The 14,276-nt window shown below is 44.8% G+C and overlaps 5 protein-coding genes across 5 annotated transcripts; all 5 read left to right on the forward strand.

Annotated features, from left to right (window-relative positions):
* Window positions 1–98: 98 nt before the first annotated feature.
* N7471_010563 (uncharacterized protein) lies at window positions 99–893 on the forward strand (the record flags this gene model as incomplete). The annotated part of the gene is made up of 1 exon (XM_057283282.1): window positions 99–893. One exon carries the CDS (start codon window positions 99–101, stop codon window positions 891–893), a length of 795 nt encoding a protein of 264 aa, XP_057132261.1.
* A 20-nt stretch (window positions 894–913) lies between these two features.
* Window positions 914–2,101, forward strand: N7471_010564 (reverse transcriptase family protein; the record flags this gene model as incomplete). Its single annotated transcript, XM_057283283.1, has 1 exon — window positions 914–2,101. The coding sequence occupies one exon, from the start codon at window positions 914–916 to the stop codon at window positions 2,099–2,101; it is 1,188 nt and encodes a 395-aa protein (XP_057132262.1).
* Window positions 2,102–4,631: 2,530 nt separating this feature from the next.
* N7471_010565 (uncharacterized protein) lies at window positions 4,632–4,817 on the forward strand (the record flags this gene model as incomplete). The annotated part of the gene is made up of 1 exon (XM_057283284.1): window positions 4,632–4,817. One exon carries the CDS (start codon window positions 4,632–4,634, stop codon window positions 4,815–4,817), a length of 186 nt encoding a protein of 61 aa, XP_057132263.1.
* Window positions 4,818–7,467: 2,650 nt separating this feature from the next.
* Window positions 7,468–7,913, forward strand: N7471_010566 (uncharacterized protein; the record flags this gene model as incomplete). Its single annotated transcript, XM_057283285.1, has 2 exons — window positions 7,468–7,809; window positions 7,848–7,913. 2 exons carry the CDS (start codon window positions 7,468–7,470, stop codon window positions 7,911–7,913), a joined length of 408 nt encoding a protein of 135 aa, XP_057132264.1.
* A 2,722-nt stretch (window positions 7,914–10,635) lies between these two features.
* On the forward strand, window positions 10,636–12,003 carry N7471_010567 (Aminoglycoside phosphotransferase; the record flags this gene model as incomplete). Its single annotated transcript, XM_057283286.1, has 2 exons — window positions 10,636–10,733; window positions 10,782–12,003. The coding sequence occupies 2 exons, from the start codon at window positions 10,636–10,638 to the stop codon at window positions 12,001–12,003; spliced, it is 1,320 nt and encodes a 439-aa protein (XP_057132265.1).
* Between the last annotated feature and the right edge of the window lie 2,273 nt (window positions 12,004–14,276).

Here is a 14,276-nt window from a genome sequence, read left to right on the forward strand (position 1 = left end):
CCGGCCACGTCTACAAGACATAGCGGTATTTGTCCGCAACCGTAGGCCTCGGCTCCCCAGATAACAAATCCACAATTTGCCTAGATTCAGGCTGCGTCATGACAATCATTGATAGCTCCTTGGCCAGCACCTTACAATTACAGTTTCACAAAACCGCAGATATACCAGTTGCCGGCATCGGTTCAAATCACATATCTTCTACATATATCAATCTTCCAATTTTCTTCTTCGGCGACCACAACGTCGCCCGGCTGAACGCCGAAGCACATGTAGTCGACAACCTGGCAGCGAAACTGCTCCTAGGAATGGACGTTATGGCCCACGAAGGATTTCGTCTAGACCTGGATACCCGGACGGTGCGAATTGCATCGTGCATGGGGTTCACCTTCTCCGCCAACGTCCACAGTAGACTCCATCATCAGGACTGTCGCAGTGTGAAGGCGGCAGTGCACACAATCCTTCCCCCGCGTTCGACAACCCCAGTACAAACCCTAACCGCGACACTACCAGCCGATCGCGACTACATCTTCCAAGGCCAACACCCTCACGCGAGCTTCTATTCACACATAGTCGACGCCAACATGTCATGGGTGCTAGCCGTCAATGACACCAACACGTCAATACAGGTACCCAAAGGCAGTACAATCGGCACTTTGACGGAAGTCGACCAACAACCACAAACGGCAGCTTACGCCGTCTCCCCGCACGGAGCCGAATTAGGCAGATCCGTTCCAACGAAACCGATCTACTACGACGGCCTCAAGCACGCCCAACACGAGAACGTCCTGCCAAATGGCATCACGATTTTTGCCTGCAAATCCATGGTTAATAAACTGGCCGACGTCGTCAACGTATACGACGTCTGGGGTCAGGCGATGACACAGGCTTGGTAAAAATTCCTAAAGGTCGATGGATGGAAATACCGCTGGTGGACGGCTGGGAGAAGCTGATCCCGAAACCCCGTGTATACCCGTTGGGACCGGCCGATCGGAAAATCGTCGACGACATGTTTGACAAACTTCATCGACACGGCAAGATGGCCTGGACAACGAAGCATATCCCGATTGGGTTTCCCGTCTTCGTCGTCCATCACAAGGTGACGGCGCCGGACCGGATGACGATTGAGAAGACCAGACCAGTCGTTGGCATCAGGGGACTTAACAAAGCTTCTCAGCTTGATATTTACCCGATGCGGACACAGGACGAGATTGTCCGCATGTGCCAAGGCGCCCGTTTTATCTCCGTGCTCGATGCGAAGAGCTTCTTCTATCAGTGGCGCGTCAAACCAGAACATCGGGAGCGCCTGGCCGTGATCTCTCATAGGGGACAGGAATATTTCAAGGTGGCCATCATGGGATATTGCAATTCGGTGGCCTACGTCCAGAGAGAGATGGACTTGATACTGAAGAATTTCTTTCAATGGTGCCGCACATATCTCGACGCCATTGTCGTCTGTTCCACGACGTTCGACGACCACCTCTCACACTTACATCGACTATTCCGACGGCTTCAGGACTATGGTATTCGCCTGGAACCAAATAAAGCGTACATCGGGTTCCCCGAAGTGGCGCTCCTTGGCCAGCGAGTCGACGCCCTTGGACTATCCACCCCGAAAGAGAAACTGAAGGCGATCTTCGACCTGCAATTCCCAGACACGTTAAAGAAACTGGAGACGTACATCGGTATGACGGGCGACCTACGGCATGTTATTCCGAACTATGCCCAGAAGGTTGAACCTCTCCAACAACGAAAAACGCTGCTGCTTAAAGGAGGTCCGTTAGCAGGCCGCACAAGACAACAATGGGCTCAGAAAACCCGTCTCACATCGCCTACGGACACCGAGATCAACGCCTTCAAGTGCCTACAGGACAACTTCCGAACGGAGGCCAAAGTCCTCGTACACTGGGCCAACGATCGACAGGCGTACGTCGACATCGATGCTTCCCAACATACCGGTTTCGGTGTGGCTATCTACCACGTCAAAAGGTCCTACAATCACAAGGATCTGGCGAAACCTCCCCCAGCCGCAATGACGGAACCTATCATGATTCTCAGCCGCCTTCTAACGGCCGCCGAGAAAACTACTGGGCGACGGAGCTAGAGGTCAGCTGCATTACCTGGACCATACGGAAAGTGCGCCATCTCATAGAGGCCGCCGACCAGCCGGTCGTCGTTTATACGGATCACTCCGCGACCATCGCCATCGCAGCCTCATGTACACAAATAGATAGAATTGTAGTACAGTAGATACAGCTCTATAGTCTGCACATTGCTTTCGGGGATTAGCGTCAATCATGTTTAAATCGATTAGAACATTCTGAGCTTTCTCAAAATCCAAGCCCGCTTAGCACTTCTCTCTGTCGCACCACTCTTTCTCAGATAGGCTTCTGTGGCCGTCCGGCTCGTGCCCGTACCTGCCTGTATCAGCCATAAAAATGGTGTTAAATACTTGTCATCCATAGAATTAACTTTTGCCCCGTTCTCCAGCAGAATTTTCACAACACGCAATGCCCCATATTCTGCAGCCCATGAGAGAGGTGCTCGCTTATTTTGGTCGCGGTCCTCCTTTGCTGCCCCCTGCTTCCATTGTAGTAGATAAAGAAGGAGCTCGTAAAGTCGCCCATTGTGGCGTAATGAATAAGGGATTTGGCAAAAGGCCCTCGTGGGTTGCATATATCTTTGGATTTGAGCGATAGATGCGCATCCTCGAGGAAAGACACGACGTCTTTATTTAGGTATATCTCTGTGATACCTTTCAGGCTTTGGAATTCACCATCAATGATCGCATGTTGCTTATTGGCAATTTTGGAACGTGATGGCCGAATGAAGAAAAAACAAAAAGTCATTGTTACAGTATGGGTGGATGGATGGATGGATGGATGATATCATTTACCCTGACCCCTCGCGTTAGTTGGATCCCAGGTCACGTGATGTATATAGATCTATAGAAGTGGCTGCTTGTTAGGCTCCGCTAGGCAGCAGGGAGATGAGCTGCTGCAACTACAAATAGCTGGATCTCCTCATATGGATGAATAACATCACACTTGTACCGTAATCCAGGGTTCAACTGCGTTTGGCGATATACAGGATACAGCAACTATATATATCCTTGTATGTACATGTGTAATGTCCCACTTCCTGAAAACGAACCTGGAGCCTCGTCAAGGCCTATCGTGGCCCAGGTGCCGTTCGAGTTATTAGGCTGCCCTCATGGCGCGCGACTTTTGAATCTTTGTGACGCCTCAGCGAAGTCTAGTACGGCTTTGACCGTCCTAGCCCGCGAGACGGTGTCTGGTTTACCTCTCTCACCTTCAGTTGAGCCTCCCAGCAGACTCGATATGCTGTTAAACGCAACCCCAACTTCAATCACTCTCCGAATCAAGACCCACCTGTTCAATCCAGACGACAAAACGCAAAGCGAACGGCGGTTCCTGGTCGCCAGTCCAAAATAAATAAACGTTCGAGCGCTGAGAAGAGATATTCAAAAAATGGTGCCGCCCGGTCCAATAAAGGGCCCCATCGTCGCAGCAGCGTTTCGTTTCCTACCGTTCGTGCTCAATTCTCGGCCCTTCCCGTCGAAGACCGGCTAGAATTCCTGTCCTGGTTGTTTGAGGGTGCTTTATCGCATTGTATTTCTACACCTTTGAGCGCAGATGCCACTGTACCAAGATGCATCGCAAACCAAGATTCAGACATCACATACGACTGTGACCAGCCAAGCCGAAATACCGAACTAGTTGATGCTCAACATACCCCTTGTATGAGAAAAGGTTTACTATGGTCCGAGGAAGAAGTATCTTTATTGGTGAAGCTCAGGGAAGGACAGAATCTTGCTTGGTCGGAGGTGACGAGACAGTTTGCACAGAAATTCGCCGGGAGGAGTAAAGGGTCCATACAGGTGTACTGGAGCACAACGCTCAAGAAACAGCGGCGATCTTTGGCGGTTGCCACGTAGGAAATGCCATCCTAATCGACACTTAGACCATTCCCTCGTTTTTCTCTTGCACCAATTTCTCTTGCACCACAAACTACAACGTAAATAAACTGAGGACTGAATTCAACAATGTAGTTGAGTGTTGGTGGTCCAAGTCCACAGTTCTACACAAGTATTCCAACCAGATGAGCCTCCGTGCTGCGGTAGTCCACTCCCCAGATCCGCGGCCATCGGTAAGGTCGAGCCTATGGAATTTTTCTTTCTCGCCAAAAACTATTGCGTATAGTTTGAATAGCCCAGTCATACAACATAGTTTCCAGTTGTTCCAGCGAAATAGTGAAGTACGAAGGCAATGCCCTTGGATGTAGCTACTCTAAGGTGGAGAAAGGAGTAGGAGTGAACCAACCACACTGTCTTTCCATGGGCCTTTCTAGGTCCAATGAAAGCCGCTGCAGAGACCCGCTCCCACAGCAAGCTGATAAGCCAATGAAAGGGTGGCAGTCTGACTTGATCGCCGTCCTGTCGCCTTTAGACTATCTCAAGACTGGTCTGGACCTAGAATGATTGGACTAGAAGAGAAGTAGTACGAAGAGCCAGTTTATATGATGTGTGGCCTTCTGTCGCCTACGCTCTTCAGCAGGCTCTACCGTGACTACTAAAATCTTCCACGCAGACCGATGGGCGCACACGAATAGACATGGCCAGGCCAGCGAAGCGGCACAAGGAACAGGACAAGTCCCGTGGACGAGGAGAAGGAGCGAGCGATGCAGCCAAGCGCTCCGCAGTGACAATCATGTTCGGTGCGCGTGATGAACATGGCGACTGGAATCGCTTGGTTCACCAAATGCTGGTCGACTCATCCGACCCAGATATTATTGGCTAGCTAGGTAAATGAATAAGGGAGGAAAATAGCAAAGGGTAATGCGTCATTTCTTGCATGCTGACGCTACAGGCTTAGTAGCGAAGTGCTTCATCTCTGTGCTTTCACATAGTTTATTTACATTGCACAACTCCCTGATTCCCTCATGTTGCATTTTACTCTGTTCTTATTGTTGGACATGCTCATTTGAAAGTAACACATCTATGGTGTTTTCTGGCGCGCGGAAAAGGCAAAATGAAATGACCGCCTTCCTTAGGCTTATTATGGCAATTTGGAGCTATGTAGCGCGTGAGTAGTGTACGACGGCAGTTTAGTCACGGTACGTACCGTCACAATTTGCGTCTGCAGGTTGGTCTGTATACAGGCAAGAGTAGTCAAACCTAATGAAACAAGAAACAACCCTATTGAGCCAATGGACGCCACCCACAAGGCTCGTTGGTGCCTGGCAGCCGTGAGGCGCGGATACTGCCAAAATAATTTGAAAGTACTTGTTTGCATATTCAATGGCCTCATGCATATGACCCAGGCCCTAATTATTTGGGCGTGAACGAAGCTGAGACTAGCCAAAGCGACGATCATAAATGAAGAAAATAAAGTGTTGCGGTTCTTCTACGTTTTTTGGTCAATAAAGCACACATAGAAGGCAGAGCGACCAGTTGAAGCGCACCGAGAGGTAAATAGAAAGTGACAGAATGGTAATTGTTCCCATAAATAGCAAGGCAGATATCATATGGGTTATCCAGGGTTGCAAAGTAGAAACACATAGATACTAGCAGAGGTTAGTGTCGCTCTCCTTCTATTTCACTGTACTCACCTCATTTAAAATGAGCAAAAGAAGTATACTGCTGATTTCCTGCCGTAGTATTGGCCAAGACTGATCTGATATACGGTTAGAGAGGAAATTGGGTTCCGCGAAGTGAGCAACCTGCCGTCCTTTGCGTTTACTTGCAAAAACGCTAGCAGAATGGAAGCGCTTGATCCCAGGAAGACGAGACCACCTATAACAGCTTGGCTGGAGATGAGTGGTTCCTTGCTCAGTCTTCGCAAGCTCATAGCCTTGATCGACAGGAGCCAGAAAGCAAGACTTGCTCCGCAGCAAATTGATGCTATTGTCGACGCAGTCAGTTGAAATATCAGCTCGGAATCCATTTTGTGAAGTTCGATAACCTGGTTAAGACGAATGATGTGTCCATGTCGTTGTTTAAATAAGACCAAGCCTTCACTAACATTGACTGTGCTTCCTGTAACTGACCCGAAGAGCAAGATAAGCCACTAACTTGCGCTTTCCAGTATATTACCCCTCCCTGCCATCCGCTCAATCTTATCGGTCGGTATGCTACTAAGCAAAAACATGTTGCTATGACGCCCCAAATGGAAAACACCATGAAGACGTCTGACGTGCGGGTCGGGAGTCGGTCACAAATTTCGGGGCGTACTGGAATTGTAACTTTGAGACACTTTCCAGATGATCAGCTGGCTCTCACCGCTTTTAAGGGTAGATCATTTGAAGCGGAACTAGACCATCCATCCCTGGGACTCTTTCGACCTGCAAACGCAACGGACCTATATTCTTTTTGACCCCATTTTCCTTGCCTTCCCGAATTTCTTCCATCGAAATGTCCCCAAATCCGAAGCCCGACATATTCACTTACGCCGATTTTGACCTTCAAGCTCTGTGCCGTCAAGCGAGCACGCTGCGGCAGGGTGTTTCATGTACTTGTGACCCGGATCAACGTCCTGCCTAGACCTCGCCAAAACCCGTCCATGGACATCCTCATGGCGTCCAAGTCCGCCCATGGGCGGACTTGGATCGGACCCACTTTGGACTGGGCGATAGGTGTCCGCCCATGGACTACCCAAAGTGTCCAAAAGTGTCCAAAACCGCCCAAAAATGCATAAATCTGCCGCATAACCTGATGATTCAGCAGAATAAAAAACGGTTATTTACACTAGTCATAGTCACTACAATCCTTTTGCAGTAGCAGTTGTTCTTCGGTCATTTAGATTTGTTGAAATTCTCAAGTATTTTGGTTCACTTTATACGGAACAATGATCTTCTCTCTTATTTGCGACTATTTGGTGTGTATACAGTCTTCTGTGACTTGAAGCTATTTTAGTGAGAGAAATATATATCTCGTGGGTGCACCTCATATTTAATTCATTCCTAGTTCCTACCATTATTGGGTGATTGCAGGTTCTAGTCAAATACCCAAGAAAAACAGCCTACACATCTAATTCATTAATCAAATTAGTTATATATACCATTACTATCAATAAGAGGTTGAAAATATCATTTGTGGAGAGTAAAGACTAGAAAGCATGAGATAGCAGTACCACGTGACTTAATGAGATGCCCAAACTGTCCTTTATAAAATAATAATGTAGAAGGGGGCATGTCCTTCAAGCAAATTTTCCGGGTATTTGGGCGGACTCTGGACAGTCCAAAGTCCGCCCACGCTAAATATGCATGTCTCCCACCACCATATCCAATCGCAATTCATAGAAGTTGGAGGCCATAGCGTTCATGCGCGATGTATCAGATTTTATTTCTTTAGGTAGACAGACGGTCATAACCGGCAAAATCACCCAAATCTATGAGATTCAGGGAGTCTTTTCTTTCTTTTCCACCATAAAAATCCCATACTCTTGGATCATGTCTCAAGACACCGACCTCGCCTCGTCGTCTTTCCACGGTAGCTACGGTCTAGACCTCTTTCCGTCTGACCTAGAGTCCAGTCAGCAAACCATTGAATCAACACCAGCCTCCGAACTATTACATCCTCTGATCTCCTCCTCCCTTGAGCGATTCGGAAACGACTGGATTGTTTACTCCGAAATGAGCAAAGAGGATTTTATTTTCTGGTGGCTTCAAACTATCCACGGAAATGAGCTTCGTGAAAGGAATAAGAGCTTCTGGGATCGATCCCGAAGTCATTCAGAGGCATGGAATAGCTTTAAGCAGGTAGCTCATACTGTGACTGGGGACCCAAAGATAGTATGCCAAAAATGCGGTCAGCTTCTTGATCATCCAAGCCGCAAGTTGAATGGAACTACCCCAATGGCAAGGCATCTCAGAGGAGAGAAGTGCCAGAGACTTAGCAATCGGGTTGCCGGAAATAGCTCTCTTCAAGAACTTTTTGCCCGCCAGGTAAGGAATACACTGGAAGGCAAAAGGTAGATTGCCTCGATATTGATGTCTATCGTTTATGAACAGGCGCGCGATTATCCAGCCCACGAGAAACGCGAGTCTTTTACAAAAGAACTATGGCAGCAAGATATCCTCACAGCTATTACTGGTCTACGACTCCCTTTCCTGATCATCGAAAACCCATTATTCCAGAGGTTACTTCAGCGAGCCCAGTCGTCCCCTTTGCCTCTTGAGTTCCCTTCGGCAAAAACAATACAGTGCCGGCTTCGAGATACAGTTCAGGAAAGACACCAATGTGTACTCAAGAAGCTACCCGCCGAGGCCAAAATGTCTATTGCACTAGACTGCTGGACCTCTCCTTTTCAACAAGCATTTATGGCTATCACTGGCTACTTTATTGATGATAAATGGAAATACCGTGAGCTTCTCCTCGGGTTTGAACCACTTCATGGGTCCCACACTGGCGTTAATCTTGGTACCGTTCTTTTTGAGGTTCTTCAGCGATATCAATTGGTTGAACGAGTGTTGGCTGTGACAACAGATAACGCTTCAAATAACCAAACGTTAGTAGGAAGAGTGCATGAGCAATTGGAGTCGCTTAATATCAGCACTACAACACCGATTATCCGAGTTCCATGTATTGCTCATGTTATTCAACTGAGTCTCAAGAGCCTTCTCGGTTATATGAAGCTTGAACCAGTGAATGAGGCTACACAGAGAGAATGGTCTGAAAACCAGTCCCAATCCCTCCGTGCTAGTCAAAGGAAGGGTATAATTTCTACCCTTAGCAAGGTTAGAATCCAATCCTCTCGCAAAAGTTAACACTAACTAATTTTACAGGTTCGGGGCCTAGCGGTTTTTATTAACGCTAGCCCTCAGCGTCGTGATACATTTCGAAGTCTCCAGATTGAAGGCTCAAAGCTTTTGCCAATCCAAGATGTCAAAACCCGCTGGAACTCTACTTTCCTGATGCTTCGACGCGCAAAGAGACTACAGCTAGTGTTTAACAAATACTGCTCTGAGAATCAGTATGCGCAGTTCACGTTAGACCGGGACGAATGGCGACAAATCGACTACCTACTGTGTTTGACCCAACCTTTTTTCCAATTTACCACTATTCTCTGCCAAACCAAGGAGGTGACTATCCATATCGTCTTCGAGATCTATCACTCTCTTTTTGGGCATCTTGAAAAATCGATACACCAACTTCAACAAAAGAGAGTCCCTTGGAAGCAATCAATGCTTTTTGCAATTCTGGCGGGAAAGGAAAAGCTTGCAGCTTATTATGGTAGCACGACTAAAGCCCATGGTGATCTTTACGCGATTGGTACATTACTTGCACCACAGCACAAATTGCAGTTCTTTTCGCGTGACGAATGGGCAGAGAACAAGTTCGCATCGCGTGAGAGATATCGACAAAGTCTTAAAGACTATGTTCGACCCTATCACGAGCGAATGTCCAATAACCAAGCATTCTCAAATAGCCAGGCATCATTGGATCAGGGTTCACAGCTCGCAACACTCATCGCGCAGGTCGGTTCGAACCGAAAGCCACTACCTCGCCACAATAACGAGGTTGAGAATTATCTTGAGAGTGGTAAGTCTTTACCCGGTTTGATTCTAAAGTGAATGTAGCTAAACTGAATTATCTAGGCACTACTTCAATTGATCCATGTTCCTTCTGGAAAGGCCATCAGCACGAATTTCCGATGCTCGCAAGCGTTGCACGAGATGTTCTATCTATCCCTGCAACGGGTGCGGGCGTTGAGCGATTGTTTAATTCTGCTCGGGATATCTGTCACTATCGTCGAGGATCACTGAAGCCTACAACGATACGGGATCTGGTGATGTATATGTGTGCAACTAAGTTTGACCTCGGGGAGGAAGAACTAGAAACCTTTAGGCAATCCTTCTCGAGGGAAGAGAGAGAAACGGCGGATGAAGAGAAGGATGTCCAGCATCCACAAGAAAACCTTGATCCTATCAGCGATGACGAGGAGAATCCACGGATTGAATCTAGGGAAGTTGAAATCAATGCACATGTGGCTACTGGGCTAAATTCTGGCCGGGAGCAGTTGGATCTTTTACAGGGTTCTTCTAGCGAGGGAGAAGAGGTTTTAGGAATTACCAGAGAATCGGGTGATGATGATGATGGTGAGCATCCTTTACCAAGGGATCACTCCCTAAAGCGCTCATCAGGGAGAGTATGTAGACCTTCTAAACGTTTAAGGGGATATGATGTATATTAAGAAACAAGTTCCACAATCTAGAACACACAAAGGAATACGCACACAAAGGAATACGCACACAAAGGAATACGCACACAAATACAATGGCAGCTACAAGAATTTATCTACAGGCGTAAACTAGATACCGTTAAATACAGCAAATTCTACATAACTCTATGCACATTACAATGTCCCCACTTTTGACCCATTGGACTGTCCAGGACGTCCAGGTGGGCGGACGGGGGCCCCTCGGCCCGCCCACTGGACACCAAAAAGGTGTCCAAACCCGCCCATGGACCGGTTTGGACATGTCCATCGATGGGTCAATTGGACTTTGGCGAGGTCTAGTCCTGCCTCGGGAAGTTTCAACTGGGCTATCTTTATTTCGTTTGAAGATAGGGTACGATGGGTCTTTAGATCTCCACACCCTAGAACCTTTATGCCAATGGAAATGGGAATAAAGCTACTGGCAAGTGAAGCTGCCACGCTCCGATACCTCAGAGCTCATAGCGATATTCCAGTTCCAGAAGTATACGACTATTGGTAACGAAACCTCCCAGACCGCAATGTTCTAGTCCTAATCTATCACAGTGCTTCGTCCGATAATGACATCGGTATTCCGTTCATTCTTATGAGTGAGGCGCCTGGCAGGCCACTGTCAAAATCTTGGAGACCAGCCGGTTCTCCTCAACCTGACCTAGAGACTCCCAGCAAAGCCAAAATTCTCTCCCAGTTAGGCGGTATTACCTGGAAGCTTTCGCAGCTGCGATTCGATAAAATAGGCTCACTCTTTGAAGACGAATTCTTCGAAATCAAGGAATGTCTCTCACGTGGTCACATGTTACATGGACGATATTCTTTGGAGATCCCACGAGGACCTTTCACTTCCGAGGCAAAGTTCTATGACAGCCTTGTTTCTGCATTCTTAGAACATGCAGAAATTCTGCAGTTGTCACATCATTGCTTTGTGGCACCCGTTCCTTCGCGGGACGACTATCAATCTAGCATACAATATGAGAGCGCTGTGGACCTATGGAACGACTTTGTGGCCGTTGGAGGCAAGACCGACTCGTCGGACAACAGACTGGAGTATATCATCGCAGGCGACGCTCTCCGCGACATTGTACGGAAACTTGAACTCCCAACTGTCAATTCGGAGACTTTTCCGTTATGCCACCCTGATCTGAGTGTCAATAACATATATGTTGATGATGATTATAACATCACCTGTATCATCGACTGGGCATTCGCTTCATCCATTCCTGAATCAATGCTTTTAACCACACCAGGATTGCCACAATATCGTGACGAAATTAGTTCGGAGTTATATATACCTTTTATAGATGGCTTCATCTCTGCTATGCCTGAATCGATGGAAGAGAGGTCGATCCACAGATATCACGATTCCCTGGAGCGGAGCCAAGTCTCCTGGAGATTGAGCCGGCTCCTCAACCTGGACTCGATTAGTGATTACACTCTCTTTGCTACAGTCTGGCACTTTGCCCGTGGGCCTGAACAGGACCTGGGCAATTACTTCTTACGACAGTGGAATTCGCCTCACTACATCCGGCTTCATACCGAAGTTCAACAGGAGGATCAGCCACTTTCGAAAATTCAAAAGGATGAAAAAGATTATTTTCGAAACAAGGATTTCAGAGAGACAATAGCCAAGAAGCTGACACTCATGTCCGAATGGAAAACACGGTTTACCGTCAATCATCCGCCGAGACTTCGGAAAGACATGTTTGTCGCTTCTCCCAAGTTATGGAAGTGGATTCAACAATTTTTGCAGGACTGGGAAGACATGTCTTGACGAGTCTACACCAGTCATCAACATCACATCAACATCACATCAACATCTCAAGCGAATGCGCTCAACTGGAACCTCCCACAGATCACCGGTCTCATCATCTTTCACCTTCTAAAAATTAGATTGCACATCAAACATTGTTTGGGGGATATACCGTTTGCAATATGGTGCTTGATGTACTTGAATCAATTGTGCCTTCACGCCATTCAGTCTCTGCGATAGCTTAGTTGATGTCTCACTTTAGACCCAAGATGTCAATGTGACCTACTACCCTCACGACAGTACCAGACTGCGGCACCAGCGGTATAGTATGCTCTCTTTTCCGCACCAGTTGGTATTAAGCCTTAAATTAATGTAATATTTAAATTTCTTTAAAATTATAGAGTATATATATATTTAAATATAAATAAGTTTAGGAGTAGACTGCGACATCGCCCGTCCATGGGCCCTTAGGAGGCGCCCATGTCCATGGGCCTTTCGAATTTTAAGACCCAAGGCCCATGATTATGCAAAATTAATGCAAAAATTACTCCTTTAGGGTATTTTATGTACATAACCAAGTCTTGGCGCGGCCCACTTTGCCAAGAGGGCCCAAAGTTTAAATACTTTTTGCTTTTTCCTTGGGCTTTGTCGCAGTCTATCGAAGACTAGCCCACACACTCACCCGATTTGAACCCGATTAAACCGGTCTAGCGCTAGTTAAAATAAAAACTCTTTAAGATCTTTCTAGAGCTTATTAACTAGGGAAGATCGAAGGCAGACTAGCTTAATTTTAAAAAATGCCTAGTGGTTATATAGAACGTAGTACCTTAGTCGAAGATAGATGCACTAATATTAAGTATAGGTAGACGTTTAAGGGCAGTACGGAAGGCCAGGGGTTATTATACAAAATATTAAGCGAAATTTTTATTATACTATTATTAAGCAAGCTTGAAATTCAATTATAATATTATAGACCATATAATGGTGGTGCTATATACTATGAAAGTGATATATATATTTTGCATGGGGACTCGAAAAAAGTGGAGTGGGTAACAACATATGGTAGGTGATGTAGTAAAATTATTAAGTTTATTAAAATATAACTATCTATTCTAGTATTATTAAGTGCTAAAATAGAAAAGGAACGTCTATTATATATTAGTTAAGTATTAAAAATTAAACTATCTCTAGGACCTCCGATTAACTTTTATAAATCTAGTAAGTAAAATAATATCTTATAACTACCTAAATAGGAGACTTCGCCTAAATATTAGCTTTTCTTTAATTATTTTTGAGTTTTTAAATTTTAATAATATAAAGAGTTAGAATAATAGCTATAACTAAAGTATTCGACTTCTTCCTTAAATATTTGTAAGTTATTATCATATTTAAAAGTTAATACTTCTACTATTATAATCCTATTAATATAACATGTAAGTGATTAAAACTATACAATGCATTTTAGTTTAAAAATGCAACATTACAAATAATGATTTAATAATATAACCATACAATGTAAAATATAATATGAACATACAATGCATTATGCAACATTACAATATAACCATACAATGCATTTATTAAAATGCAACATTACAAATAATGATTTAATAAATATAAACCATATATGGATTTATTAAAATGCAACATTACATATGATTTAATAATATAACTATACAATGCATTTTAAATCTATCATTATGACGATAACACATTTAATTAGATCTATCTAGATCTATTTTCAAAAGAGATAAATAAGACTATAACCACCGAGATAATAATCTTTTTAACAACACGGTTAATATCTTCTTTATATTGAATATACTTCAATTAACTAAATACAACCTTTTTATCTCTTTACTTTCTTACCTTTCATCTTTAGTTTTTCTTTCCTACCATCTAACCCCTATAACCTCCCAGAGTTATGTATCTTTATTCCTTATAGTTAAAATATTAACCTTCCTTTATAAAAGTCTCTTATTCGGTAGTAAATAAACTAGATAGTGTTTGTATTAGTTTGCACTAAGGACCTATAAAGGACCTTATACCCACTAATCCTCTTCTTCTTTCTTTTACTCTCTATACTTAGTATTTTCGTTAAAATACACTCTTTTATTTAAAGATCTAGCTAGTAATATAATACTAAGTACCACTTTTATCTCTAAGTTAAAGTAGTACAACTATATAGACTATCACTATAATTAGTCTCGGTCCTACTTTATCTCCACTTTTATTCCTTAATATTATATAGCTAAGACTTAACTTAATCTTAAACTTAATCTCTACTAATTAAA

Source organism: Penicillium samsonianum (assembly GCF_028829775.1).
Source record: "Penicillium samsonianum strain IBT 33392 chromosome Unknown utg000006l_segment0_segment0, whole genome shotgun sequence".
Classification (NCBI taxonomy): domain Eukaryota; kingdom Fungi; phylum Ascomycota; class Eurotiomycetes; order Eurotiales; family Aspergillaceae; genus Penicillium; species Penicillium samsonianum.